The following is a 25,313-nucleotide window of genomic DNA, read 5'->3' as shown; positions in this document are numbered from 1 at the left end:
GGGTTTTCTCCTCTGTGCTTATTCTCAGTGGATCACTAAGAGAGGGGGAAACATACATCAAGGATACAGAATATTAGAAACACCTGGTCTTTCTACTAAATAGAATATATACTGGCCTGGTGACTCCAAGTGAAAGCTATGATTGTTTACTGATTTTTGCTTTTTAAATCCACTTTATTAATAAAGTGAAGATGTACAGTAAATGAAGGGGAGGATAAAGAAAGATTTTAAGCCTTGAGACTATTGAGACATGAACAATGTCTCAATATTAGGAATTCATGTCTTCCTTGTTGTGCAGATTTGGTAAATACAACTAATCTAATTTAAGGGGAAAACATAAAGAAACCATTTCTTGCATATCATCCCGCTGTTATGATGTGTTATGTTATGTGATGTGATGTGATGTGATGTGATGTGATGTGATGTGATGTGATGAGTTGTGATGTGATGTGATGTGATTGATAACCAAAGGCTGTTTTAAAACATGGCCAGAAACGCAGTCTATCAAAGCTGGACCCTCAAATTCAAATTCAAATTCAAATTCAAATTCATTTGATATTGAGTTGTGATGGCTGTGCAGCAATGTGTACACGCACTTACATTATTATTATTTTGTTTTTCATCATGTATTTTTATTGGTGTAAAGGTGGTTGAAAAGTGTATATTCTGCTAAGGGGGTATAGATGGTGACTCCACCAATCCCACGAGTCAATGCTAATACACTGATAGGGTCATTATTTTAAACCCATCATTCTGTATTTCAATGCTAGTTAAGCTAATAGGTTAATAAATTCCAAATAACTATAGAGAGAGGTATATATCCTCATCAACACTACTGCTATTACTCCATTACTCCCATATACTACAAGGCTCTGTTTTGTTAGTAACTGCATTCAGAAACATCCATTGTCCTCTTTTCTGTGAGGACCTAACAGCAAACCCGTCTTACATCTGCAGGGTTAGGCTACAGGCCATATTCTCTTGCCTTTTTGCAATATGCCTGGGATGAGTTTCATAACATGTATACTGGTGAGTGTGGCTCTTGCCATATACAAGTGAGTCCAAATTTTATCTTGTATTTTTTATCATTATAATGCAGAGCAAAGATCAAGCAAAATCACCAGAAATCTATTTAGAAGCCATATCTAAAAAAAAATCCTATCAGTGGATCATTGTGGACTAATGTTCCCTCTAGGCTGATAGTTTGGTGATCTATGTCTAATCATTTATCACATTGACTAAATAATAATATCTTCTCGTTGCTCCACTTTGTCCCCAGAAATTCAGTCAATTTAAGTGCAACTTTTGGTGGCAAATAATATTAGATGCAGGGACTTTGCCATAGCTCAGGCTTTAGTGAAATGATGCCCCTGCAGCTGCCTAATTTGATTTGGCCCTCTGCATCACCCATGAGTTACCCATCCCTGGTGTGTGTAGCACATGCAGGCTCTTTTGTTTGGAATTGCTTGTGCTCTTTATTGTGCATGGAAAATTACATGATCAATAAAATATGTATTCCATGTATTTATTTGTTACTCCCTATACTATACACGCATCAGCCTGCTCTGAACCTGCCCTATAGCTCTTCTCAGTAGTGGAGAGTCCTTACAGGGCTTCCCCATTCACAAAGCCTGTCTGGCGTTACAGAGGGCGGGGAGAGAGAGAGAGAGAGAGAGAGAGAGAGAGAGAGAGAGAGAGAGAGAGAGAGAGAGAGTTGAGGCATCCGTTCCTCACTTGGCTGCATTCGGTTTACCGACACCGGAGAAGCGACCATGCTGTGGAAGCTAGTTGAGAATGTCAAGTATGAAGATATTTACGAGGTAACGTTACCGTCCAGCTGTTTGTGTCTTGGGGGAAACAGACTTAATAGATATGTTGTTGTTTTTTTTTTAGAATAAATGAATTGTTATCTTGTGTAAGTTACGGCAGATGTTTTCCAGTAGGCTTTAGGCCTGTTATTTTGTGATGCGGCGACTGTGAATAGGAATTGGAGGACATTCCATTAAATGGCAATTTCGTTCAGGCAGAAATTTTGCTCATTTTCGCTCACATCTATTTGAGTGTCAATTATCTTGTAGTTATGTTTCTGAATATTCTGCAGGCCTACGCATTGGAGCAAAGGCTATTCGTAAAATTAGAGGGAAATATTTGTCTACAGCTAATTTGTTTTAGAGTATGTTACCTTTGTGAAATTTCACATAGGAATATGGTACTGAAATGGGGTATTGAAAAATCGAAATCTAAATTGAGTTTCAGATTTTTTTTTTTTAGGTCTTAAATATAGGCTATATATATAGGCTATATAAAATAAATCTGTGGTGCTGCAAAAAAGTTCATTCAAAACGAAATTATAGTTTACATGAAATAATTTCAGATGCTGAATAACAGGAAAAAAAACTTTCATTGAGAAACATTGGGTCAGAGGAGGGTGAAGTGTCAGAGGTATGTAAATCATTTGGCTTTGATCCCAGAACAATAAATTAAAAGAAAAAGAAGTCATAGAGAGGAAGGGAAAAGCACCGCCGCGCGCGGGGGCGAAATGCTGCCTCGGCTCGCGCTGAATGGGCTCGAGCACAAAGCGCACGGAGAAAGGGCAGCTCGCGAGGCCCCTCGGCTCAACCCGGTGGGAAGCCGCTGTCTCGTGCCGCACATGGCTTTTCTCCCACGGCGCAAAGGGGGGACTACAACGCTGTTATACAAGTGATCCGCGAGGGCAGAAAAGGCCGGCATACAATACAGTTTGATCGCTTCTTTTCACCCGTGACACCTCTCACACGAGCCCCTCACGCGTCTTTTCACCCCCCAGTTCACCCAGTAGTGTCTCGGGTGTGTTTTCGTGCCAGTAATCAAAGGCAGCTGCAGCCAAACGTCAACCGGCTTTATTATTCAGGACTGTTAGTTTAGCAGGCGGGGTGAAGTTTAGGTAAAAGGCCTGGGAGTAAGGATCGGATAGGGAGTTAAATTAGGCTACAACTCAGAGGAGCCAAGATTTAATTAACTCAATGATTCATCTTAATGATTAAGATGGGTAGGAGCTTTACGCAGTTAGTTTGTGTCTGTGCGTAAAAGTAAATTATATTGAATGTTGTAGTCAATTTGGTGGAATGCTTTTTCCACGTCGCCTTGCAATGTCGTGAGTGCATACATGTTTTAGGCTGAGTGGTCCCAGTGGGAATACAACCGCATCCCTGGTAGTTAGTGTCATGCTCGACCCATTTAGCTGTACAGGACCCCCTGTTTATATTGCTATCCAGTGACCTATACAGGACCCTCTAATTGTATTGGTTTTTATCATGTCAAAGCATGTTTGTGGAAAAGTTTGTGCAAAAGCCATGGGTGGTTTATGCAGATGGAGTTGTGATGTGAGGAGTGTTTTTTCAGCGTCAGATTCTGCCTGTAAAAGGCCCCCCAACGTGCACAATTCTGGTGACGGGGGTTCCTTATGGGTTTGGGCGACCGGTTCATTTTCTCTTGCGAGAGAGAGTCCCCCTCTTTCTATCTCTTGCTGTGTGCACGCCGTTTCGGCTCTCCACGGAATTTAAACGTCACTCACGGTTGCGCGAGAGCCTTCACGCTCCGTGTGTCGCCAGTCCCCTGCCTCGCGCGCATTAATATTCCTGTAAGTCTCAGTCATGAATAACAATTACACCGTATACCGGGGGTAGAGGCGGGAGCTCGGTGCTCACACTCAGAGCGGCGTCAGCTCCGGGCTGAAGAAGGTTCTGCGTGGAGCTTTAGACCAGACCGTCCCGACAAATACAAACACGCGGCTTTTACCTGGAATGAGTTTTGGTGTCCCGGCCCAACCCGGTCTTTCCTGCCCTGCTGTTTTACCGTGAACCCGGTCGTGACACCAGCAGACGGTATACAGATGTTAGTTCATTCCTACTCCACCACGGTGAGTTTTTTCCCCGCTGCAGACTCTGTATTTCAGAATTCGTTTGTGCAAATAGTGAATCCATAGATATTGCTGATAGTTTTTTTAACGACGCAAGAGGATTTTGCACACATGGTCGTCTATCACTAAATCTTTATTGCATTGTTTTCTTCAGGCCCCCATATGTTTTTGTTTGGACGAACCCATGCCAGTTTTGATAATATCAGTGCTGTTTAGGGGCAGTAAATATGACAGCATGTTAAGCTGCTCTGTCACTGTTTGGATGTACCACTGGATTTGCTGCGTTTTGTCCCTAACAGACTTGATGTCTTTAGGCCTCCGTGTCTGAGTTTCTGTCATTAGATGTTCTATTATACAGTGAGCTGATTTATTTTATCTGTTTTCTCTGCACTTTCTGAAGGACCGGCATGACGGTGTCCCGAGCCACGGCTCGCGCCTGTCCCAACTGGGCTCGGTGTCGCACGCGGGACCCTACTCTAGCGCGCCGCCGCTGTCTCACGCGCCCTCCTCGGACTTCCAGCCTCCATATTTCCCGCCGCCGTACCAGCCGCTCGCTCATTACCAGAGCCAGGACCCGTACTCCCACGTCAGCGACCCGTACTCCCTGAACTCCCTGCACCAGAGCCAGCAGGGCGCCTGGGGGGCGCGGCAGCGGCAGGACGCCGCCGGGGAGCGGATGGAGAGCTCCTCTCTGCTAGCCCAGCCCCGGGCCTCGCTGCCTCAGCTGTCCGGTCTGGACCCACGGCGGGACTACGGCGGCGTGCGGCGGCCTGACGTGCTGCTCCACTCCGCTCACCCGGGATTGGAGCCCGGTATGGGCGACGGACTGCTACACGGGCTGCACGGGATGGAGGACGTTCAGGTGAGTCTGGGTTCAAAGGTCACAGCTAAGTAGTCCTACAGGGGTTAAACTGCGTGTGATACATTTTAGATTTTATTTTCCAATGCTGCTGGATTAGTATCAGGCTGAAAACTATAATGGGTTTTTACTCAAAAAGCCATGTGGTTGTCAAAGTGGGGTCCTTGAACAAAATGAGCAATAGTCACTAGAAATCAACCCACACACAATGCACAAGAGTGAGAATTTTATATGGACTCCTCTCTCCCCACATACAATGTAGCCTAGTTCCACAATTCAATACTAAATCAGCAACAACAAAAATCTTTCAATATAGGGGTTCCTGGTGCAAAATCTCGCAAATGTGACATGAAAACATTTCAGAACCCCTGCTTTTAAGGCAATGATACATGGTCAACTTTTAGGCGGAAATGTATGTGGGCAGTAGCCTATTTCTCTGTATTTGGAAAATAAACGATAAAAGAATAGGCAAAATTAACACTTACAATGAAAGCATACTGTCACAATTGTTTGCATTAGCCTTCTATATTGTCTCCTTATGTTGCCCGTGTATCAGTGCCTTCAGAGTTAAGGTCAGTGAGTAAAGTCCCTCAGGGCTGGAGTCTTACAGCAGCTGTAGCCTAATGCAAATGGCCCACAGCTAAGAAAACTGTCCTATAGACCTGGGCCATCCTATTTGATGAGAAGATGTTACCCAGATTTATCATAACTGCCATATCGGTGCTTCATAAACTGCTGTGTGGAGCTCAAATGTTGCTTGTGTCAAGTTAAATACTGCATTAAAGCCCTCACTACGACCGTTCAATATATATTTACAGCAGACTGGTGTGAGGAGGATGCTGCAACATCTTACATTTAACATTTCATTTTAATGCAGAAGAAAATATATTTAACATTAGTTTTGTGTGTTTTTCATGGCATTTGATATTTTTAACCTACCTGGACATTACGCAGTTACTGCTGTAACAATATCACATTTATTACTATTATTATTATTATTATTATTATTATTATTAGGCTATTATATTGCTGTTCTTAATAGTGTAATTAGTCTTGATAATAATAGAATTCATATTTTGATATTATTAATATTATGATTTCTGTTGAAATTTGAATTTATTTTTTGGGGATGGTTAGCCTATTTTTATGAAACTGCTGCTTGTGAGTGTTGTATTGCTGCTAAGGTGTCAAATGTACAAAGCAAGCTGCCGAAGAATGAATGAAATAGACTTTATGTCTTCAGACTTCAGCTTTGTAGGATTTAATCTTCCCCTAGTTTCCCCTAAGGGTATAACCATTAGGAATATCTTGCCATTTAACCTCTAAAATAGATTCTCATTTCTGGCTTTCTGTATTTGTTTGTGTTGTTTAATTTATTTTAACGAATTATTGTTTTTTTTTTTTTTTTTTTTTTTTTTTTATTTATCTCTGAGTGTGAGGCAATGACATGAGATGACAACATGTCTATTTAACAAGGAAATTATCATAATTCTCCGGGTGATTTGAATAATGAATGAAGCTTTAAACTTGAAGCTTCAAACTTCGTCTTATATGAACAAAAATGAGAACAAATGAGAAGAACAAATGTGTGCGGTGAGGAGGTTTAATAAACAAGAATGAGAATGGATTATAAACCAGACTTGATTGCTACGGGAAAAGTAACTTCAATTAACTTTTTTTAAGTGAACGAAATGAATCAAGGTTGATTAAGGCTTATTTAATAGGCCTAGTTGATTCGTTTTGGTGTTTATGTGAAAACAGTTGTGATTTAATTCGATTTAAATATTAGAAATAGGACTCGTAGACCTACTAAGCCCTAAACAGGGTTTTGCTGAGCCTCTTGTAAGCAGCAGACTATAATGCTTTGTGTTTATCTTGGTTTTAACAGGGCATTGAAGACAACAACGGAATGAACATACTGGATCAATCAGTAATTAAGAAAGGTAGACTCACTCACACACACACACACACACACACACGCACACACACACACACACATACGCACACAATGGCAACGGTGCCAGTAATGTTATCATTAAATTGTAGGCTTTAGTTTGTTGTAGCCTATATTTTGATGTGATTTAAGTAAACCTCAGCATCTCATTTAAACTCCTGGGAACCGTCATGTAGTGCTAAATAAAAAGGTGGGTATGACTTCGTAGTCCATGATCATCATCAGGAAAAGAACCACCAAGATCAACAAAAATCAAATGTTTTCAGAAAATAATTTATTTATAATGCTGTAAACCTTTTTATATGGCTTATATTATATAGTGTTGAGATTAACGTTTTTTATTTAATAACGCCATTTGGTATCTTCTTGTTTATATTTTTATCTGATTTGTCTTTGCTGTATCCTGTTTGCTGCAACGACCCTATTCCCCCATGGGGATGGTCAAAGTTTCAAGTTTTTTTTTCTATCCTCATATAACCTACATATTAACATGGTGTGTGCTATGAATTTATGCCCTCAATATTTGTATGAGCCTAGAAAGGTGCAGGGTAAACTGCTGGCAAATAAAGGGCTTTAGCTGGGCCTGCATCCCTGGCTGGGACCCAGAATGGGTCAGGAACTGTATTTCTAGTGGATCTCATATAGCAGCAGGTTCTAATAAAGCCTGGTCAGGCTGAGCTCTCTCCGTTTGGGTCCAAGGGTGAGGAGGTTTAAGACGGTTTACGGATCCCGGTATATTGACTACCAGGCAGTGTGTCGGTGACTGGCTGCCGCGCTGCCACTCTGATGATGTGCGGTGATTTAGTTACGGGATGTTGAGTGACTGAGCTCCCCGCGGGGCATTTAAGCCGCTGATGTAATAAATGGCACCGCTCACGGAGATCTCGTGAGCTCGTTTAGAGCTAATCTGCGGTATTATCCCCCGTGGAGCCATCAAAACCCCTCGCGCTGGCCTCGCGCACTATAGCTGGCTGCTTCTTTACACCATTAGCGCGAGCATTAACGTGGGAGCCGGGATGAAGAAGCTCCCTCGCTGGTGGGAGTAAACCGGCCGTGGAGAAAAGACGGGGAGGTGGTTAATGCGATTTGGGAGCGCGAGCCAATCAACAATCGATAATATCGTAATGAGAATGTCGCGCGACATTAAATAACAGCAAATGCCCGACGCGTGGGCGCCTCATTAGGCCAGGGCCGCCCTCGGAGCGCGTGGTCAGGAGGATTAACACTGAACAAAGTTAGAGGGAGAGAGAGAGGGAGAGAGAGAGAGAGAGAGAGAGAGAGAGAGACAGAGAGAGAGAGAGAGAGAGAGAGAGAGAGAGAGAGAGAGAGAGAGAGAGAGAGAGAGAGATTGGTTCCACACTGACTGCACAAACAATTAGGACCAGTTTCTCTTTCCTCGAGATCAGGTGGTGACAGCTAGGCTACTGTATGATGCCTAATTTATTTTACCTATTAAATCCACGTCAATCATGAAGGGTGATGTATAAATGGGATGCAACAGACTAAACAAGGGATTTTAAAACTTGATGGCACGCGGTGCAATAGGATGCCTCCTGACCTTTCCTCTCCTCTTAACCCCTCCTTCAGTTCCCATGCCGCCCAAGAGCATGGGCTCTCTGATGCTCGGCAAGGACGGGCTGATCGGTGGAGTGACCGTGAACATAAACGAGGTGTTCTGCTCGGTACCGGGCCGCCTGTCGCTGCTCAGCTCCACCTCTAAGTACAAAGTGACTGTAGGGGAGGTGCAGAGGAGACTGTCCCCGCCCGAGTGCCTCAACGCCTCTCTGTTGGGAGGCGTGCTGAGAAGGTATGGCTACAGCCTCAGACAGAGTTGGTACAGGCCCTGATGTTCACCAATAACCAGATGATTTCTCAAAGCTTAGGCCTGCTGAACTATATGCAAATTCACTACACATTACGGTTAATTTCCTGCATCTGATGTCATTTACCACCAAAACCTCCAATTATATCAACAGAATTATATCAAGTGGAGCAGTGACAAGATATTATTTGGTCAATATGTGATAAATTATTAGACATACGATCTTAGAGGGAACATTGGTTTTCCATACCAATTTGACGCCCATGAATAAATGCGCCATCACAATAAATCTTACCCCACTTTCCTATAGCCCATGTATGCAGAACAAACAGACCTACACGCTACATTGTATACACAATTACATTTTTATTTTTTCCTGTGTTCGTAGAGCAAAATCCAAAAACGGTGGAAGATCTCTGAGGGAAAAGCTGGAGAAGATTGGGCTGAATTTACCCGCTGGAAGACGCAAGGCTGCCAATGTCACATTACTAACATCTCTTGTAGAAGGTGACTGTCTCATGGTTTTTCGCCCAAACATACCAAATGACAATTTTCTCATTTTATTTTTCTCCTGGAGGGGATTACCATGGGTTTATAACAAGATAAAAAAAAAATAATTATGTCGTGTAAATATTTTTCTAGACCTAGCCTATAACTTTGGAATTTGTGGCAACAGGCTAAAACGCGAAAGTTACATTCGGGATTTTAGGCGTCTGTTTAGCTGACATCTTGTCCATGTCCACTTATGAGTAGCCTACAGTCCAGCAGAAAAAAAATACTGCGACCAAAATGAAGGATTGCAAAGGTCAGGATCTAAGCCTTACAATAGGCCTATTCCCGAGTGAAGTGCCAGGAAAAGAAATAGAATGAAAGCTAAGGAGAGAGATAGAGGGGATTTTTTTTCTTTAGTTAGTAGAGATTGATTAGAGACTGCTTTAGCCCCATCTGCCCATCTCCATTAATAATTATCTTGCAGCTCTACTGTCAGACAATATTGTCCTCACATTGTAAAATGCAGTTCAACTATCTTCCACCCAGGCATTACAAGTAGAAAAAGTAATGTAGCCTAGCCTATTACTTTGCCTAAAACTCTTTACTCTTCAAAAGTCTATCGGTTACTTTTTTCCCGCCTGGGAGCAGTAATTCGTTACACTATTCGCTACATTAGCCTACTTTTCCGTTACACCCCCAACTTTGACGACTGGTGTGCTCTCTTACCTTCAAAATTAGGTCAGTTCCGACTCCTTTGAATGACGAGGAAACCAAACAGTATAGATGTCCAATGTTCTTGTCCTCCTTTTTCTCACTAAAATGATAATTTCCACCCGGAGAAAGTTCAGTTTTCGTCCATTTTTGCATCTAAGCTAGCTGGCAACTGAGAGGACGACGGCTAATTATGTGGAAAACGAACCGGTGGATAGAAAAGAGGACGTAGCCTCCGACAACATACCTTTTTTGGTATTGGTAACTGTAACATCATATCTGAAATTTAAATAGTAATTCGTTACACTATTCGTTACTGAGGAAAGTAGGCTAAATAACATTGCGGTAACGCGTGTTATTCACATTATCTGCATTAATACATGATACTTTCATACCTCCCCCCAGGTGAAGCGGTCCACTTGGCCCGGGATTTCGGTTACATCTGCGAGACGGAGTTTCCCACCAAGGCCGTGAGCGAGTACCTCAACCGGCAGCACGCGGACCCCAACGAGCTGCACGCGCGGAAAAACATGCTGCTGGCGACAAAGTGAGTCCTACAGTTGGCCCAGGGCACCCCCAGTAAGACACACATGAGACCATTTGATTAGATTTGGTCCCAGGGACGCCCCGTATAGGCCTAGAGGAAGATTTATGTTGTTGATTTGAATTATATGTAATGTACTGTATAGCCCATAACAACTAGAAACTCCAACACAACCTCACATCAGTCAACTATATTGCCTTGCCAAGAGAAAAACAGCTGATGATATAATAGAGCAGAGGTTCTCACACATTTTCATGTCACACAAGTCCCCGAATAGACACACATTAGGGCCCCCGGACCCCCATTTGATAAGATTTTGTCCCAGGGACCCATAAGGGAAATTTTTTGTTGCTGTTGATTTGAATTACATAACTGTCTTCACTGTTAGTGGGTAAAAAATACAGTCCTAGGAGTGAAACCCAGTCATCCACATTCTCTAAGGATAATTTCTAGTGATTTCAATTGTGGTGAATTTAAACTATTCCCTATTTTGCTGGGGACCCCATGGCACCTAATTAAGGACCCCTAAGGGTGCCCAGAACCTACTTTGAGTACCACTGCTATAGCTTATACTACACATTATGTGTGAATATGCCACACCTATAGCATATACACACACAGTCCATTCTGCCACAGCAAAAATGGCATTGACATTTGGCGAAAGGAGTTTTTCTTAATAAAACACATTGCATATGATATGGATTTAATCTGTAATAAAATGTTTGAATAAAGCATTGCCATAGCTACTGAAAAAATAGTTACATTCAATTCAAACATTTCAGTTCAATTTAAGGAGAAAGCCCAAATCCACGTTAAAATCGTTACAGCAGTAATTTCCCATGTTTTTTTTTTAAATAAGAAAAAAGGGAACAATTTTAACTTTTCGATTGCAATATCAATTAACCCCGTAAAATGGTGCAATTAAAAGTAAATTAGGATGAGATTAGGACTATCTGCATTATCCGTTGGATGGTGTGATCCCCATCACATTGTAAATGAGCGAGCACAACCTTTAGCTCCAGCATAGATAAACCTTCTTTGATGCAGAGCCCTTTAGAAAATAGAGATTAAAAACTACAAGCAGCGGGGTTGCTAGTGCATGTGTGACCCCTCTACTTCTGCTTTTAGAAGCCATCCATTTTGCTGGTACCCCTCATAATTATTATATAATCCAATTTTTATGGCCGTTAAACTGTGGAATTGAATCCGGGACCTTCTGATTACCTTTGCCAACTGAACACCGCAGCAGTCCTTGTGACAGAATTTTTTAAACACACAATGTTATGTATTTAATCACAGAATCCCAGTGGATTATTGAGTTTTTTTGATACTCAACCAGTATATTTTACAAAAGCTGCTCTGCCAATTACTGAGTAGTTTATGATGCTGAATAATTAGGACAATGTGTTAGTAGTAAGCCTCTTCTGTGTCCATTTTCCTCAAGAAATCTCACTGAACTCAGTTTTTCCATATAGGGAAAAAGTTGTAAGCAGAAACAAAGATCCCTTCAGGAGGCCTATATTTTTAGCTTGCATTCATAGTGTTGTCTGCTGGCCTGCATAAGCCATCTGTGTGTGTATGTGTGTATGTGTGTGTGTGTGTGTGTGTGCGTGTGTGTGTGTGTGTGTGTGTGTGTGTGTGCATCCACGCAGCACTCAGTATGTACGGTGTGCTCAGTGGTGGATGTTTGATGCTCAGATTCAAACCTGTTCCAATACTGTGTGTCGGTGCTGCCTGTTAGAAATTCATTATTTAGCAGTGAAGTGTTTCAAGTCGTCAGAAAACAACAGTCGGAGCCTTGAGTGTAGCCCCGGGTGGCGGCTTCTCCTCTCTACTCCCCTAACCCCAGCTGGGCTCGGCCCGCACAGCCTGTCACTCATTTGCTATTGCTCTGCCCTTAGGCCGCTTATAGGGTGTGTGTGTGTGTGTGTGTGTGTGTGTGTGTGCCTGTGCATGGGGCGTGCAAGTATGAGTGTATGCATGAGAGAGAAAGAGAGAGAGAGAGAGAGGTCTGATTGCAGAATGTGGGCCTAAAACCAGTGGGTGATTTGTTGAAATTTAACAAGGAGAGCAGTGGAAAGGTGTATTGTTTTCCCCTTACGTTTTCACCTGAAATCTAAGAATGAGGATCCATTTGATTATTTGTGCCTCATGTCTTATGTCTATACCTCCAATGCCACATATAAGACTTGCCCTTCATGATATACCTGTAACTTCCATCCTCTGGCGTTAGTTTCGCTTCATTTTCCAGGAATCCAGTGCTACCGTTCGTGTAGTATTCGAGTATATGAGAGGAATTTACAGGAATACGATGCATTATTATGATGCTACAGGGAAAAAAAGCAGTTATTGGCAATGTACCCCGCATTTCTGGGCCCACTGTGCTGTTTGGTGGTGCATTTTTCTCACAACTACAATGGAGTTTGATAGAAGAAATATTTCTCAGCGATCTAAAACATACACAGTAAACGTCCGGTTTTGATTGCAGTCCCACAGAATCCAAAAAGCGAGGGCTTCTTTCTAGATTCACCATCCACCGACAGCAGCCTCGATAGACCAGAATGCAATGCAGCCACAAGACATGTTGTGTTTCGAGTAAGGGCCGACTCTCAGTTTTTGACTGCAAAAACCCGCTCTCTTGCTCGGTCTCTCCACCTACGCGTAAAACCCACGGCCGAAAGCAACAAGTTCATGCTGCTTCTCTGGTGGTTGATGAAAGGCATTCTGGGAAATGTAGGAAAACACTAACTAAAGTAAAAGTAGGCGAGGCAGGTTGGTGGAAAGTGGGTTCGAAAAAAAATGAATGATCACAAAATAACACTTGATCACAAAATAACTCCTGGAATGCATTGAACATCACAGATTGATTATATATAACAGTGTAGGATTATCTGAGAGGGGATTGCTTATGGCTTATGGTACCATTTTAATGTCATTTTATGCATTTAGAAGATACTCTTCTCCAGTGCAAGCTTAAATTGTTGTATCAAACATTTCAAGCAGTCATTGGAGTGCAAAGGATGAAACAACGGCAAGACAATACAAGTAAAACACTGTGACCCTGGAATATCCCTGTGAGATAATATCCTGATATGTAATTGAAGATTTATTAGGGCTACTGAACCATGGTGCCACAGTAGAATCTGTGGCATGTGATTGAGGAGGATTTTAAGGGATTTTAGAAGTCAGTCAATCCTGGTTTAACACCCTGATTCAAGTCAAGAGAGAAATTAGCACAGCATGATGCAGTGTGCTTTAGCTCAGAGTTTCCCCTCCCATTGAATAGATATGGTGGCCTTAAGGAGCTGCCAAAAAGAATTGAAATAGTCTGGCTTTCAATGGAGAGTTTTAGTGTCCCATGATGGTCTAAATGCTGTTTCAGAGGCTTTTCCACCCTGACAAGAATACAATTCTGGGGAAAACACTGCTTTAGCTTTATAAAAAGTCAGTGTTAGTGTATGTGAGTTGGGATTATTATGGTTGATTGTGATATATGTGATATGCTGCAGTCCTCCTTCCACCCCCACCCACTACCACTACTGCTGTATTAGTAGTAGGACAGTGGATCCATCTGTACAGTATGTTAGGTGCCAGTGTGACCGCACAGTGTAAAGGGAATAATACTCATTTTTTCAAGTAAGGGATTTAGACAGTATCATTGCTCCGCAGGGAGGGGATTAGCACATGGGAAGAAAATGTCATGACATGGCTATCAGAGTAAGTGAGGAGGAAACCTTTAACATGCTGTGCTGTATTGGCACCTTGTGTAGGAAGTTAGCCGTGTGTGATTTTAGGTGTAATTGGGGCTTTTTGCAGTACACCAGCTGATGATGTAGAATTGGCAACCGGCATACTGCGAAATCACCTATCCTAACATATTGTAACATCAGCACAACCATCATTGTTTTCCCCTGATAGAATCTGCCTTGTGGAGTTGTTTTCCCACAGGAAAAAAAAAAAAAAAAAACTTGGATTTTACAGTAAAACTGATGCTTAAAATGCAGCTTATTTCATTGTGAGAGGTTTTTTATTTTATTTGGGTGTATTCATTGAGTTTTGCAGCATGCTAGGTAGGGTTAGACCGACATACTGGTTTGCAGATCTATGCAGCATATATTGGCCTTTTATTACAAATGGGATATTGGTCAGTCATGTTGCCCACATCTGATATGATGATGCAGTTTGATTGATTACATATGTATTGTGTAATTGATCAATGCTACACTGGTAGTCTATGGGAAGCCCTTAACCTGAATTGATTCTAATACGACATTTTGATCAGATTCCACACAAGTATGCATGAATATGTTCTTATCCTTATTCTTATCCTTGTTAGTTGTAGCAGCAGTAGTAGTAGCTGTAGTAATAGCAATAGTAATAGTAGTATTATGGGTTTCAGTGGAGAGTTTTAGTGTCCCATGATGGTCTAAATGCTGTTTCAGAGGCTTTTCCACTCTGACAAGATTCAAATTCTGGGGGAAACACTCACAATCGGCACAAACAACACAATCAGCAGTTTAAATTCTAAAACTCTGGGTATCGGCCTTCAAAGCCCCATATATACCAGGTAGAATTCCCTCCTGACGTCTTGTTGTGTCTCCCCCCCCTTGCAGACAGCTGTGTAAGGAGTTCACAGACCTGCTGGCCCAGGACCGGACTCCCCTGGGCAACTCGCGGCCCAGCCCCATCCTGGAACCGGGCATCCAGAGCTGCCTGTCCCACTTCTCCTTCATCACGCACGGCTTCGGCTCACCCGCCATCTGTGCCGCGCTCACCGCCCTCCAGAACTACCTCACCGAGGCTCTCAAAGGACTCGACAAGATGTTTCTCAACAACCCGCCCAGCAGCCGGCACGGCGACGCCATCAACAAGGCCGACAAAGAGGAGAAGCAGCGGAAATGAAGCCGAGGGTGAAGAAGAAGAAGAAGAAGGGAGGGAGGGGAGCAGACAGACAGACAGAGCCGTTACACCGTTACTTCTAGCTTTACACCACTGCGACTGACCTACCACACACAGGGCTGAGGAGGAGGAGGACGGAGAGGGAGAGAAAAGGGAGAGGAAGACGCCCGTGGGCCAGTGTCAGAGAGCACAGAGGGATTTTTCATCTGTGTTACGTTCTTTTCATTCCCCCGAGGACATGCTGGTTACTGTGTTACATCCATTTCGCTCCCCCTGCCTGCATCCTGTGAGACTGAGACGCTGTGAGCAGCAGACCCACAACACTGTGTGTGTGTGTGTGTGTGTGTGCGTGCGCGCCTGAGTGAGTGTGTGCGTCAACATCGGTGTGTGTGTCCTCGCACAGAAAAAGCATTGTGGGTATGAAGAGTGGGTGACGAGCATCCTATCTGTGATACAGGTTTGTCTGGTGACTTCTTAACACGAAGAAGAGGGAGGAGGGTCTTTATTTATGTGTGTAAATATTTATTTATATTAATTTAAATGAACGGTTGTGTAAATAGGTGCGCCAGCTATTTTGGAGTAGGCCTATTTCTCTGTGATTTGACCTTTGTGAGCCGGCGGGGGGACGGGACTCATCCAGTGTTTTTCTGTTCTATAGAGCTGTTGTCATGGTGCTGATGATGGGTAGACATGCTTCTAATTGTCCAGTGATTTCATTTCTATCACATTGATAATAAACCATGTGTTTTATTACGCGAGGTGTGTAGCCTGCGCCTTTTCTCCAGGGAAATCCTCCACAAGGGTGCCGGTCAGGGGTCGGGGGTCGATTCACTTTCAATTCAGGTCCGTTGGAAACGTAAAGTGAAACATGCTGTGATAGTGAATGATGCATTCACTGTCAGTTATTTCATTCAAGATACATGAACATTTGCAAGTTTTCAAATTTTGAATTCAGAGGAAAACGACACTTTCTGAATCGGTGCAATTGGAATTGAATTGACCCCAACGCTGATCCTGATATCCATTCATGGGTTGTGTGAAATGAGTAGGCATCATTGTGAGTCATTCTAATTTGTATGAAATAAGAGTTTACCTGCCAATGCCTATTCATCATAACCAAAACGTCTTGCTAGTTTAACTGTCTGATGAAACCCATTTAGGAGATCTATTGAGCGGGCCATCAACGGCTGGAGCAAACCAATTCCACTGTAGTCATTTTTCACCAGTTTCCATTTGAACTAATAAGCTCCGTCCTTTGATTTTTATTTGCTGCAGCAGTAAATAATTTCTAAACATAACAATAAACCATTTCTGATCATTATGAAGACTCAGAAATAATACAAATAGAACATAATAATTATTATTTCAGACATTTCCTTAAAAAAAAAAAATCACTCAGCTTTATCTAGCCCCTCATCTTCCAGGGAAGAAGATATGTTGAAGCTGTTAGAAATGATAGATGTATAAATATATTATATGATATTAGCAATGATATAGATATAGCCTACTGAAGCTGCTATATATCACATACGGTATATTAATGTCCAAGAAAATTATATTATAAAATGACACTTCATGCTACATAAAACGTAATAATAATAATAATAATAATAATAATAATAATAATGATAATAATAATACGAATAATAATAATGCAATATGATAGCTTTGCCCTGTTAAAAATGTCTGCAGTCTATATTGCAATGCCCCTACCTGGAATGAACACACACACACATCTACACACACACACACACGCACACGCACACACACACACACACCATGATGGATATTGTCTTATTCCAGGGAGATAATTGGCTGCATTTTCCAGCCAGTGAGGCGCTCGTTTCAGAGAGGCTTCTCTCCCTCTCTCGCGCGCGCAGGGGGAATAGAATCGTGCCTCGCGGGCCCGGTTCTGCGGTGGGGATCTACCACCGGTGTGTGCTAATGACGAGAGAGAGAGAGAGAGTGGGAGAGAGAGAGTGGGAGAGAGAGAGAGAGAGGGAGAGAGAGAGAGAGAGAGAGAGAGAGAGAGAGAGAGAGAGAGAGAGAAAGAGAGAGAGAGAGAGAGTGTGTCCCGCGGGCTCAGTGTGACCCGTGGAGTGGAACGCCGCGTGACGCAGGTGCAGAGTTCAGCACCCGCATGTCCGCGAGCGATTCCCGCTCAACAAAGACAGGAAGCTGCTCAGCATCGACGGCACCAACGACAGGTTGGCTGGAACAATAAACAAACAATACACACAAACAAACAAACAAACAAATACAGGGACAAACAGGCCGTTCATCCAGTCGATCAAAGATGTAAGGCGGGAGTCACGGGCCTCAATCGAAAACAACTGAATGAAATTGTGATTTTTGATTCATCTTAATGTCCTGGAACATGTCCTACATTGTTCCAGGTAATTTATTAAGACAGTAGGGGATACAATTAGCTACAATTGGTTTTGTGAATTCTAGGAATTAAAACTATAAGAAATACCAATTTAAATACAACTTTCATTACCGAACAATAAATAGGCCTAAACCTTAATGAGTTAACATTGCATCAGTGAAAGAGCAAGCATTCTAATATTAACTAAATTTGACAACAAATCTCCAGTAAACATAGCTGAACATTTCATAAGAATGAACCAATTCAATTCAACAAATATCTAACAAGTAGCAGGTGCATTGATTGAGGTGGGTGATACTGAGGCATTATGGGTGCTGGAGTTTGTGGGGGAATTGACCATTTTCTGAGACCTATAGCATACCAAAACAGACCAAAATTCAAGCTTAAAAAGGTGATTCATTCGATACATACATGGGTAGAAAACTCAATAAAATGACAACAAAATAATTTTTAAGGTGCAAAGGTGCTAAAGAACACGGTTAGGCTACTACTGAGGGAGGACCAGGGACTTTTTAATTAAAGTGAAAATGTTAAATGTAATTAATTCATAGCAAAATCCTCCCTAAAACAGAATTCACTGGCAGATCATTGCGATTTACCAGTATAGTCAATATTTGTGACCTCAAAATTAGAAACCAGAGAAATAACCTCAAGAGAGAAATCCTGGAGTCAAGGAATCTTCCAGAAAGGACTTTCTGCTTTCAACTACTCCATTCACATTAAAATAGGCTACAAACTGACTTTGTGGGTGTACAGAATGTTTTTTATCAGCTTAATGCTCAAATTAGGTTAATTGTATATAGGCTAGTACTAGTTCTAATCCACATTCTGGTATAGGATTTCTTCACAGTGCCCACACAACTGGATTTCTATTCTGTGTCAATGGAGCTCCAGGCCTTTTCTCTTGATGTTAAAAATCGGAGTCTACGCTCTTGTTTTCTACCTGAAGGAGATACTTGTTGTGTTCAAACGTATAGAATGAGCCTTCCAAGGCCATACAAATATCACTCTTACAGGAATCGTTTTTTGCTTTGGGTAGATTTTCCTCTAATAACATAAGCAATCGGAATTTACTCAAGTGCATAAGTAACTGTTGAGCATTTCCTTTTTATAAGGCTAAAAATAATGCTAAAATGCTAGAAATAAAGTGTGTAAAGATTTGAATATACAGAGAAATGCTAATAAAAAAAAAGCTTCAACACTTTTCATTACTCACAAAAATGAAGGCAACAGATTTTTTTTTCTATTATATCATGATATACTCAAAAATTGGATGCTGACTTAAAATTATTTTGTACAGTGTAGGTGACTTTAAAAAGGCAATGCTTATAAGAAATAGTATTTAGGTTGTTCCACTAAGATTGAGTCTATAATAACCTGGATGGAACCTGCTAGCCAACACTATTATTGTAACTGCTGGTTCTTCCTTCAGAAATCAAGCCAATAATTTGCATAAGGATTTTAATCCCCTGCCAACATGATATGTGTTGTATGTGCAATATTATATCTTTGTTTTGTCAACTCTTTGCATAAGATATTATGTTGCATACACAACATAAAATGGTCAATATCCTAAAGAAGCAGATGCAAAATTGGTTGACTGGTTGATAATGTGTTTGAGTTAAATTCTGTTTTATAGCATATGAGTCACAGTCATTGAAGGATATAGTTAAAAAGGACCTTAAACTTATGACAAAATTTCATCTTAATCACGATCAATGCCGTTTCTCAGGATGTTAGTATGTGTGTGTGTGTGTCTGTCTGTTTGATAATTTGTCTTGTTTTGAGAGGAAGACAGACAATTTTTTCCAGAATTGTCAAAGGATATATGGAACCTGGCGGACCTTACAGACCTCCAAGGGACACCGATGCAGCCCGATCTATATTTGAGCAATTTTAGGCTCTGATTATCTGCGTGAAATTTAATAAAAGCAATGTTTTTAGTTCGACACATTCGACACGTTCTGTGAAATCAATTCAAAATACACAACTATGGGGGGGGGGAAAGTCGTTGGAAAAAAGTCCTATGTGTCCATTACTGCTGGAGCCACAGACTGGCTGTTCTGTCTGCCGTCCCCCACCACTAAAACGCTGCATGCTTTGATTTTCAACTGATTTTTAACACGGAAATTCAATTTGTAGACATAGAATACGCAATATAAAAATATCATCTTTCATTTCCGTTTACCTCTTTGCTTGACAGACTAACACAGGAGTCAGTGGAGCTTTTTAATGCAACTCTCTCCCATTTCCCTGCCTATTCTTACCTAGACACTCATTCAAAAGTCTTCTGTGAGCTTTGGGTAATGCCAAATAATTCCAACTGTAGGATAATACCAAGACCAACATCAATACAGCATCAACAAGGATGAAAGATGTACCAAGATCCTCTGACGTTGCTTTCAGTCAAGAGGGGGGCCTCGACCAAAATCTTGCTTAGAGCCCCCAAAAGTCTGAGGCTGGCTATTCCATGAGACTCCCTAAAACCGCCCTCAAGGACCCCTGGAGGTCCCCAGACCCCAGTTTGAGTACCACTGCCATAGAGGACTTTCAACCTTTGGGTCGTTACTGCTGTGAATTTCTAAAGTGGTAATCCTCGAGTTCCTCATTGCTCCTCATTCTTTGGTGCTCAGCGCTCCTTGCTGTGGTGTTTCTGCACTGCACTTCCCAGAGATCACCTTGGAGTTTCTGTTGAAGTTTGAGTTTCTGTAGTACTACCCAGCGCTTCTTCTATTTATTCCAAACAAATCAGAAACGTAAAACACATCTCTTTCTGTGCGCCAGAGGATTTTTCCCAAGAAAGACCAACCAGAGTGTGTTTAACCGGGTGTTTAAAACAGCAAATGTAAAAGCTTTCATGAACTGGATATAGGTTGAATCACTATTGTGTTATAGCAATCAGTGATAGAGAGCAGCAAAATGTCACAGATTATTACCTTTACGAGAGGACCAATGGAAGGGTGTTCAACGATGGTTATGGTTTGAGCTACTGAAGAAAAATGGGTACATTTTGTAGATACACGGTATGAAAGCAGCACTGCCAGTCTTGTCTGTATGCAGTCTATGTCTGTCTTTAGGTCTGTCTGCCTCTCTGTTTGCCAGGAGGTGAGAGAGCTGTCCCCCATCAGCAAAGCCCCTCAGCATTCTGTCACGCAATGGGCTGTAAAAATGCTTATCCAACACACACACACACACACAAACACATACACACACACACACACACACACACACACACACACACACACAGGTTATCCAGCATGCAGACAGCCGAGTGCCGGTCGGGAGTAATTCATGCTCGGGGCACTGTGCTGCAGGCAAGGCAGGCGCGTGCTGGATATTTCATTATTCATTAATTTACTGTTTAACAAATCCTGTCATTACCGAGCCAGAGCCCAGTTCACACACACACACACACACACACACGCTCGCACACAAAACACACACACTCGCAGCAGTGGGTGTCAGGCGTGGCAAATCGGCCTGTTTGATCCCGGCCTGCTCAACAAACGGGGAGAGAGCCATGAATAATAAGAAACGCGGAGCCTCGCCGGAACGAGGGAGCGTGACACCGTCTCACAAAAAGCCCTTTAGCGTGGAGCAAAGCTCCGCCGGGGCCTCACCGAGGGCCCAGGGTTCATTATTTGAAAAGACAAAACAAACAGTTGGCACTACCGTGATCGATATGAAAGGCAAAGCTCCCACACACACACAAAAAAAGGGAGAGTGAATCAGTCGTGTCTGACAAAAGACGCCGCGCCGCTTCCTTTCTGCACATGGAGGAGTCTAGCATCGCCGTTGTTTACTATTCCGACTCGTCCACTAATGGGATAAGGATTAAAGCTGTGGATGTCACCGTTTTTGGCTCAAAACCCCTAAAAGAACAAAGGGATGACTCCTTGCGTTTGCCATGAAACAGATGAACGTACACAGAATGGCGAACTGAGGCACCAAAACAATGATTTTTATTTTCCCCCTTTTCAGTCTAGTTCACGTAATTAATTAGCAGAGGAAGCCTTGAGGCTGCAAATATTAATTATTTCACAGGAAGCACAACATGAGTCATAAATATTATAAACATAATGATATATTTGTATATAACAAATGCGTTTGAGTCGGAAATCGTGTGCTGATCCGAGCCGGCGTGTGAGGGAACGCAGTTTGCGGCTGGAGACGGCAGAGGAAGGTGACCAGAGACGTGACAGCGGAGACGAAGAGGAAGCGACGGGGTTAACGCCTTCCGGGCCCCGGCGCGCGACACCACGGCAAAGGGATAAGAGTGGCGTTTTCCAAGGAGAAATGACTTTATTTCTTGATCTGCTTGCCCTCCAGTCCGCCGCAGTCTGTGGGTGGCCGCGGACTTGATGTCATTAACATGTGACATATGTAGAGCTGACTGGGAGTGGCTGGAGGCCAGTGTTTGTCTCCGCCGCTGTCCTCGTGTCTGCGGGGCCAGGCGGGCTGAGTCTGGGCTTTGTCAGCAGTCAGCCAGCCAGCCAGCCGGCCGGCCGGCCGGGCCGCTGTCTGCTGCCGCTGCTGCTCTGATAGTGAACACTTTTATCAGTGTGTGTGTGTGTGTGTTTGTTAGTAGCTCGGGGCGGGTCTTGCCGGTCCTTCTATCAGGGGGGTCCTTTGCTGGATATGTGGGCAGGCAGGGACAGGGGCAGTCCGGGTCCCTTAAGGTTGGAGTGAAGACGCTGAGTTGAAGTGACACAGCTGCTGCTGCTGCTGCTGCTGAGGCAGGGCCGCCTCTCCTGACGGGTCAAGGTTACGCAGAGGAGAGTACGCTCGTGCCACAGAGCTTCTCACGCTCACTTAGACACACATACATACGCACATACACATACACACACATATGTACAAAGCAATGTTCTCTAAGCCAGCGGTGTCCAGTCCTGTGCCATGGAAGAGACTGCAGGTTTTCAGTGTAACCAAACACTACAGCAGCAGATTTCACTGATTAGTTCCTCCTCTCTGGTTGAAGGTGCCCAGCAAACATTCTGATGTTGAATAGATGTTGATACGACGTTGAAAACCTGTGTATATACAGCACCAAAATGAAAGTAGAGTCAACGTCTGTAGTTGTCCATAGCTGCTACCTGCATCGCTTTGTGAAATCAGGACCTAAATATCTTTCTGATATCAGTTGAAAACAGTTTCCAAAGCTGTTTTAATAGGAATTTTTACCATACCTTGTTTGGGTTGACTTGAACTTGGCCTCCTCCTGCATGTCACTGTCCATCAAATGCTTGCTGGGTGTGCTAGTCAGTGAAATCAGCTGTAGTTTTTAACTGGAATGAAAACCTGCAGACTCCTCTATCGCACAAGACTGGACACCACTGGCTTAGACGGAAACACTCCTACTAAGACATAAGCAAGAAGGTGCATATGTACATGTACACACACATGCACATATGCATGCCTACTCACTGATGCATAAACACACATATGCACACATACGTATATGTACACATGCACAGTAAGTGCAGGAGGAGGCCAAGTCCAATGTCAATCCAAATAAGGACAAAATATGCACATTATGATGGCTTGACAAGGTAAAACTTCATATTAAAACAGCTGTGGAAACTGTTTTGAACTGATTTCAGAAAGATATTTAGATCTTGATCTTACAAAACAATGCAGGCAGCAGCTATGGACGACTATGGACGTCGTCTCAAGTGTGTGTGAATGTACTTTAGGTAAGAAGAAAGAGGGGATGAGGTAGGAGTTATTGGTGGATGGTATGGGGGTTTAAAGATTAGTGTGTGTGTGTACAGCACTTCTATTGAACTCCAGCTCGCGTGTGTATGTGTGTGTGTGTGTGTGTGTGTGTGTAAGTGCATTATTGACACCCCCCTCTCCTCCCTACACACACATTCCCCTGAGAGCCAGTTGTTATTAGCTGTGTTTATTGTTGGAGGCGCGCTCAGGTCATATCACTTACTAACATACAAACAGGCAGGCAGGACCTGTGAAGGGAAGGCAGGCTGTCGCAGTAGAATGTCAGAAATGAGACGAGGGAATCCAGCCTAGATGATGAGGTCTCAGCTGAAAGAAGAGTTATAAATATACGTTACACACATCCAAAGTGTATACCTTTTTAGTATTGGTCAAACCAGTGAGGGAATGAAACTCTCAAACTCAAACCAACGGAGCAAGAGGATCACCACAAGAGGAAGAACAAGTCGACTAAGGATGTTATCGGCAAGAGTTGCGGTCAGAATGAATTAGTGAATGAATTAGTTTACATTTAAAAGCTGCCTTTGTGCTTTTATGCTTAAGCAACTTAACTTTTTAGAGGACAAAAAAACCCTTGGATCTGTGATGTCCAGTGCATTCCAGGAGTTATTTTGTGATTTTTACTATTTTGGTGTACCTACTTACTCTCAACCTGCCTCTACTTCTACTTCACTTAGTGATTTTCTACATTTCCCAGAATGCCTTTTGACAACCCCCACATAAGGGGAGTGAACTTGTTGCCCTCAGCTGTGGGTCATACCTATAGGTGAAGAGAGCAATAGTGATAGTAAGAGAAAGAGTAAGAGCTTATTCCACGGGAATAACAAAAATACACCACCAAACAACAAAATGGACCCAGGAATGCAAAGCACATCACCAAAAGCTGTTTGTTAACAGTGTTTAAGTGTTTTGGGGTGGATTTTTCCTTTAAGAGCACTCCAAGGAAGAAATAAGAAGGAATAAGAAAACGAGGAAAATGAACATTTTATCAGTGAATGGAAATTAATGGCAATGAATATTCAAGTTGTAACAATATAATCAAATTGCAACCAAGGAACAATATCCTGGGCTGTACAGTGGAAAATATGCAGAATCAATTTTAGTAGTGAAGTCATTTCTGTAGCTTGTTCATCACTGGAATACTGTCACTAATAGACTTATGCTGAATTCTATCCAAAAATGCTATATACATGCATTGCAAATAAGAAGGCTGATGATGGGTTCCAAAAGAGGATGATGAGGGCAAGAGGAAGACAGAGAGAGAGAAAGAGACCAGAACAGACAAACTCTATTGTCTGTTGTTTGTTACGAGATGTAATGGAAATTCTTCTTTGGCCCACAGATAGACAGACACACAGAGAGAGAGAGAGAGAGAGAGTGAGAATGAGAGAGAGAGAGAGAGAGAGAGAGAGAGAGAGAGAGACAGCCTGAGGGCGATAGAGGTCTCTGTTCAGTGTCTGAACAAAATGCCTAGTCTGGTCGAGTGGGCAAGGCCATGAACCAACCATCTACCCCTATAGCATCCAGCCCACCCTCATAACACTGTGTGTGTGTGTGTGTGTGTGTGTGTGTGTGTGGGAGAGAGTGTGTGTGAGTGTGTGCAAGTGTGTGTGCCTGTGCCTGCCTGTTTGTCTGAGTGTGTGCATGTTAGGGCTAGACCGATATTTGTTTGCCGATATTGACCTTTTACTAAACATTGGATATCAGCATCAGCATTGGATGTCAGCGTTGTCTACCTCTGATATGATGGATATGAGGATATGATGCATTTTGATTGATTACATATTTACTGTATAACTGATCAATATGACACTGGCTGTATATGGGAAGCCATAGACAAGTCATTATTATTGGCAGCTTCAATCCAAAAGTATCGGTATTGGTAACAGCCTTTGAAAACCCATATCAGTTGAAGCCTTGTGTGTGTCTGTCTGAGTGCGAGTATGTGTGTGTGTGTGTGTGTGTGTGTGTGTGTGTGTGTGTGTGTGTGAGACAGAGAGAGAGGGAGA

General features: G+C 42.6%; 1 protein-coding gene across 7 annotated transcripts; it reads left to right on the top strand.

Moving 5' to 3' along the window:
• Positions 1–1,772: 1,772 nt before the first annotated feature.
• Positions 1,773–15,182, top strand: tfap2b (transcription factor AP-2 beta). 7 transcript variants are annotated; one of them, XM_071921335.1, is made up of 9 exons: positions 1,773–1,820; positions 4,299–4,760; positions 6,646–6,700; positions 7,926–7,945; positions 8,187–8,192; positions 8,316–8,518; positions 8,922–9,040; positions 10,142–10,283; positions 14,894–15,182. In XM_071921335.1, the coding sequence occupies exons 1-9, from the start codon at positions 1,773–1,775 to the stop codon at positions 15,180–15,182; spliced, it is 1,344 nt and encodes a 447-aa protein (XP_071777436.1). The 7 variants fall into 7 exon arrangements, with proteins under 7 accessions (XP_071777436.1, XP_071777434.1, XP_071777438.1 ...); XM_071921332.1 differs by lacking the exons at positions 1,773–1,820; positions 7,926–7,945; positions 8,187–8,192 and adding exons at positions 3,872–3,898; positions 5,442–5,477; positions 8,091–8,120 and having other exon boundaries at positions 4,299–4,770; positions 6,656–6,700; positions 8,299–8,518; XM_071921333.1 differs by lacking the exons at positions 7,926–7,945; positions 8,187–8,192 and adding an exon at positions 8,091–8,120 and having other exon boundaries at positions 8,299–8,518.
• Positions 15,183–25,313: the final 10,131 nt, after the last annotated feature.

Source organism: Centroberyx gerrardi, chromosome 18 (genome assembly GCF_048128805.1).
Source record: "Centroberyx gerrardi isolate f3 chromosome 18, fCenGer3.hap1.cur.20231027, whole genome shotgun sequence".
NCBI classification, from domain to species: Eukaryota; Metazoa; Chordata; class Actinopteri; order Beryciformes; family Berycidae; genus Centroberyx; species Centroberyx gerrardi.
The sequence above is the reverse complement of the archived record's forward strand: the minus strand, read 5'-3'. Positions and strand labels throughout refer to the sequence as shown.

Bases quoted from the DNA above. Each gene is read 5' to 3' on its own strand.
- tfap2b (XM_071921330.1), top strand. From the start codon at position 3,872: ATGTTAGTTCATTCCTACTCCACCACGGTGAGTTTTTTCCCCGCTGCA. The intron at 6,701-8,256 runs GTAGACTCACTC...GCGGTGCAATAG, and splicing joins TCAATCAGTAATTAAGAAAG to GATGCCTCCTGACCTTTCCT. The intron at 8,519-8,921 runs GTATGGCTACAG...CTGTGTTCGTAG, and splicing joins TTGGGAGGCGTGCTGAGAAG to AGCAAAATCCAAAAACGGTG.